Here is a 6,000-nt window from a genome sequence, read left to right on the forward strand (position 1 = left end):
ACCCGTTTCATAACATGACCGTTTCCATAAAGGAACACAGCTTTCTCGCTTCTGGGAATCTTTTGAAACAGTTGGAGAGTGGAAATGTGTTATTATATATTTTAAACGATATTTATTCCAATCATATAAAAATTTGAAAACCCTCTTATGGAATAAGTCAAATAAAAATATGTTAACAAGAACTGACATCAAGAGTAAAGACACAGAAATAAGCACACAAAAAACAAAACTAAAAAACAAAACTAAAAAAGTAAAGACAGATCCTATAATAATTATCATTGAATTTTCTAAAACGTTTTCAAAATGAGAGCAGGTCCCTAAACATCATTAGATGAATATTTAATATAAAGGAATAGATTATTATTAATTTTAATAAAATATAAAAGCATAATATATAAGTAATAATGAAGAAATTTGTTAATCAATATAAACATAAGATCGAAGAAAACACAACACTAGTACTCGAATGGAATAGAATAAATATTATGCCAACATTCACAGGGGATCAACTAAAACATTTTATAAATTTTTCAACTTAACCAGGTTTTTTAAATTTTATTTTCGAAAAATTGATTATTGTTAAAAAAAAAAAAACTGAACACACCATAATTCTTTAAGTATCCTTACTCTTATGTAAACTAATTGTGACAAATAATAATTCCGGGATTCATGAGAACAAAATGCGATCTCTGTAAGTATAAACGAAATTCCTTAGCTTTTTTTCACGTTTAATTTTAAGCCAATTCTGACGAACCTTTATTAAAAATATAGGTGAATCAAATAGTAACACGTTTAGGCCATTCTTAAGGATCTTATTCATAATGCCACACCTAGCATTATTATTAAAACTTCATAGATAGGTTGAACAATGTATTATTGATAGATTGTAATAGACAGTATAAATTGAATAGAATTAGAAGAAGCGAAATTGGATAATAGATTACTGAATAAGGCAGAATAGCATGCAAAATTTTAATATAAATATTAGTTGTATTATTATAAGTAAGATCCTTGAGAATGGACGAAACGTAGGAATTATAAGAAACTAAACAGTGTGAGACTACATTATCATCAATTATAATTAAAAGGATACTTTTAATATTAATTGATGAACAAACCTATCTCAAACAAGAAATTAAATCATATATAAACAATATGTTTGCGAAAGTAGGGGAGAGAATTTAGTCAAAAAAATTACTAAACCATGTTAACACTTATCCCCCAGGTTTATTCTAAATGTGGAGGAGTCGGTTTCGAAATATAAGTGAAACATAGAAAAATGTTGATAGAATATAATATATATGTATCAATGCGCATATTCAGTGAAAATTCGAACAGAAACGGACGAAACGTTAGAAAGATTATTCCTGAACACAGATTTGACTACAGATACGGAACTAAATTTGTTCATTGATGTCTAAAATGAAAAATGGAGATATAAATTTTAGATTTCGAGGACATAATTTTTTTTTTATTATTATTAATTCTATTAGCTTTAAAAGCTTTCCTACAAAATTAATGCTCATTTAACAGCTATTTTATTTTAAAAAGCTAAATATTTATTTTTTTCTAAATTATAATAAACACACATATTATTCATCTATCTTACTATTCCTAATAAATAACCGAATGATTATTAGAAAATAATTTTATTTAGAAAATTATAATACTCCTACATTTTTAAGGAACAAAACTAGAATTTTTTTTAATCATAACAGAGTTCAGCCCAGTATTAAAATAAACATTTATACTGTCAATAAATAATTTTGACACTAACAAAGAAAAAAAGATGATTTTTGTGAACAGGTGTTCATTTATATAAATAAGGAATGATTGCTTAACGAGTCACTATAATGACATGACAAATATAGGAACCAAGTTCAGAGATATAACTCTTATAAAACGCACGATTTCATATAGTGGATACCTAATGAAATAAAAAATGATATATATACTATAAATATTTATAGTATATAATTTAATTTAATTTAAAAATATACAATAGGGAATCAAACGAATTCAAATACAGCGGAAGAATAAAATAATACTCCAAGAACTATGAAACAATTAAGAACGAGTCGACCCTAAACTCGGGTATTGTTCTTAGTAATTGTATTTTTTTTTTTTTTTTTTTTTTACTTTTCATCAAAAGCGAGAACTCTCAATGCCATTGTGAGAATTCCGTCGAATGTTTGAATTGAATGGAGCAATTGTGTCCGACAGCGATACGGCATAGTTTTTATGTTTAAAAAATAAACCAGTTACTGTCACTGGATGAATAGGAGATGGTCGAAAGAGGCAATAATTTTCGGCGATTCGAGTAATTTACACAATACATATATTACAAATTAATTTACTAATACGGCTAGTTTTACAATACAATCACTATACATTGCAATTACAATTACATCACAAAGAAGAACCAGTAAACAAAGAATGGCTCTATTCTATATTTAGAAAATAGAATCTATGTTTTGTAAATATAATTTTTTCTTTCGATCACTGAACAGAATTAAACATTTAAAAAATTTTTAAGATGAAGCACTAACGTCAAATGTATAAATATTTTCCGTTTCCATCGTATCCTGCCTTAGAAGAAACAAAGAGGATTTAAATTTAGCCTAATTAATTTTTATATAAAAAATATATGAATTTTTTTTAATAATAAATATTAAATAGTTTTACAATATTCGGAAATCAAAACTTTGATATAGTTTAAATTATTTAATTAATATTGTTTTGGTATGTCAGACCATGATACCGCAGTTCCATAAATTTATTTTGGTTTGTATTTTTTTTTTTTTTCTTTGATGTTCTAGATTCGTAGTGTTATTAAACATGAAGTATTATTACACAGTACAAGAGTTTATGAGAGGTCGAAGAATCACGTTTTAAACTAATGATAATTATTATTTCTTTGTCTGTATTGTTAATAATAAATATTAAATAATTTTACAATATTCGGAAATAGAAACTTAAATATAGTTTAAATTATTTTATTAATATTGTTTTGTTCTGATTTTTATTATCGTTGGCATAGAAACACATATTTTGTATTAAAACCGTAAAAAATAATTATAAGATCCAATTAGCAAATGTAAATAAAGCAATTGTTTAGGAATTATATTTAATTTTCTGTTATTGTGATTTGCCATAAGGTCTGTATATGGGGAGAAGTTGCCGGACCATGTTACCACAGTATTTTTATATCTTTGATTTTATAGATTCGTATTACGTGAGATATGAAGTATTATTTGACAGTATAAGAATTTATGAGAGGTTGATGAAGCACGTTTCAAGTTAATGATAATTATAATTACTATGTCTGTTTCATGAGGCGTAAAACTTATAAATTAAACTTTCCAATTAAAACGGAATTGGATTCCGTTATTAATTCCAAAAAGCAGCTGTGGCTATTAAAATCGAATGATACACAACTATCCACATGGATGTCCAGTAATCCATTGTTTAAACAACGAACAAAGAACTCTAAACGAGGTTTAACTTTGAAGAAATCAAATGAGAATGATTTTAATGAATGGAGATTTAAGAATGATTATTATAATGAAACGAAATGTAGCGAATTCGAGGCATATCTGATTGGATTATCGAAGAGCTTAATTAAGATTCCTAAAACCTCTTGGCTTAGTTTAAACGTGAATTAGGGTATTACAAAAAAACAGATCGGTTGAATTTGAAATTAATCAACATTTACAATATTATTTTTTAAAATTTTAGTTGATACAAAAGATATGGTTATTGGACTCAGAATTTTTTTTCTACCAAAATACGCTGGTACACGACATACTATTACATTACAAAACGTTCCCTCCTTTGATAATGTCACGGCGAAATGTCGAAAAGAGGAAGGGCGTGTTGGATACGTAACCGTTACACATAACTTTCGCCATGTGTTACTTTCTGGCGCCATATGGTCACTAGAGGTATCGATATCTCGACGCGGCGGTTAAGAAGAAAGAAGTAAAAATCGACTTTTCTAAAACGATTAATCGAAGGTAGCAAGAGCGTCTCTCGGGTAACAAAAGGGCCACAACAGGCTGTCGGGGAGAAAACGGGCTCCCGAGGCTTCGACGATATGTACTCTTATGAAACCCGCGTCTCGAAACAATGGTGAAAGTCGAAAAAGGCCAATAGTAGTTGTACGTTTTGAATTCCAAATATTCAAACATATGTATATGCATGTACGATTTATAAAAGAGTACGATGCATACAAATAAAAAAGAGGGAAGAAAAGCCCCCCCAAAAAAAGAGAACGCGACGCCAAGAACAATGAAAACCTCGACGGTACAAAGGTTTATCATCGCGACAAAGAAAAGGGGTTGTAAAGAAGAAACAATGAAGTCAGGTAAACTTGTTCAAAAGGAGATACGGTAAACCCATAATTAAAGGAAAAAAGTAAGGATAAAAAAAAAAAATACGGCATACACATCTTTCTCAGAAACGGACCGCCCATTCCAGAAACTTTTGTAGAATTAAGTAATATTCAAAATAAATTATAATGTGATGAAACTTTACGTAATATTTGAGAAAATTTATATGAATTTTTCTTTGTCTTTGGCATGGTATTAATATGAGAAAAACATATTTTAAACAAGTAGATTTCCACTACGCCATAAAAAGGCACTTGACAAAAACAAACACGATCATCAAATAATAGCATTATATAACTGTGTAGGATGCAGGGAAATTACAGGAAATCATACTTATGTAGGATATATGCCATGAATACCTGACATAAGAGATGTTTTAGATTATTTTTTTGTATGGTTTAGATCACGTTTGAAGTGATCATTTTTATGAATGAATTCTTCCGCGGATTGAACTGAAGAGGAAATAGAGGTCTAAGTTTTAACCAGCCGATGGTTAGCGTGTACAGCATATGTTACGGGGTGGGGCCTCTTTACAATCTGTTGGAAGCAGTCTTATCTCCCGCGGTCGAGTGCTGGCTTCTAAATATACTCCTCGCCATATGGCGTTTCACTGGTGGGGTTAGGTGGAAGGGAGAGGTCGAAGAAGAGAAGAAAAAAAAAAACCAACTCGTCTAAGGTAGGTTAGAAGTAATAAAAAAAAAACTATAAAACGTTACCTCTTCGGAGGCCTATCCATACCTGTTCCTGTCATGTTCCCCTGTTTTCATGATGATCAGTATCGATGAAGATGAGAAATATATCTTGCTATGGTTTAGGGAGGATATAATGAGAGAACAGACACACAGCACTATTGTATTATGGAGAGATCACAGACACATATTGCTTGCTCCAGGGAAGGTCGGGCACGGACTGAAGGCAGTTCGGAGTCGCTACCCCCACTCCGCTTCCTTACCCCCACCGCTACTCTCTTCCCCCACCACTCCTCTCTGCTTTTAAATGTCACTATGAGGGATCGTATCAATGGATTATCACATGATGAACGATTACTATTTGCATCATATTATAACTATTGTTTTTTGTTTTTTTTTATTAATTTATTTACAGATATTTACAACTATACATAAATACATCAAGTAAATTTGAGGAAATCATAATGGTATTGTACAAGCATGTAGAGAAGCTACCCAATAACACTCTAAGAACGTTTTTAAAATAAGGTCTCGAGGTCATCTTCTTTTCAGACGCCTCGGAGGATTGTCCGAAATAAAAGAGGAAGCAAGATTAGAAACTAATCTTATTCTTTTTTAAGTGATAAACACTGAGAATTTTTACTCAAATCTTCAAAAACGCTCGACATATAAGCGTAAACTATATCTGATTAGCCGCCATTTTGAAACGAAAAGGAGTACGTTTATGACTAGTTCCGAGAGTCGTCCTGTGGTCTGGTACTTTAGAGCCAAGTATCAAAAAAATTGATCTGGTAGTTATGGTAAAAGCTCCGAATGGCGGGCAGACTTTTGTTTTTTTTAATGAGTTTTTTTTTTTTGTTGATTACATAGGTAAATTTTTGAAAATTATATGTATAAAACTGAGATAACACGTCAGAGCT

General features: G+C 30.2%; 1 protein-coding gene across 2 annotated transcripts in view; it reads right to left on the reverse strand.

Moving 5' to 3' along the window:
• The window catches only part of gus (gustavus), a 100,450-nt gene extending 95,136 nt beyond the window's left edge, over positions 1-5,314 (reverse strand). For both annotated transcript variants that reach the window (XM_014417202.3, XM_067050591.1), the window contains exon 1: positions 5,130-5,314. In XM_014417202.3, coding sequence (XP_014272688.1) covers positions 5,130-5,158 — 29 coding nt within the window. In that variant the 5' untranslated portion in view covers positions 5,159-5,314. The remainder of the gene's footprint in view (positions 1-5,129) is intronic.
• Positions 5,315-6,000: the final 686 nt, after the last annotated feature.

The sequence above is a fragment of the Halyomorpha halys genome, unplaced genomic scaffold (genome assembly GCF_000696795.3).
Source record: "Halyomorpha halys isolate HHAL.00 unplaced genomic scaffold, Hhal_1.1 Scaffold148.1, whole genome shotgun sequence".
Lineage (NCBI taxonomy): Eukaryota > Metazoa > Arthropoda > Insecta > Hemiptera > Pentatomidae > Halyomorpha > Halyomorpha halys.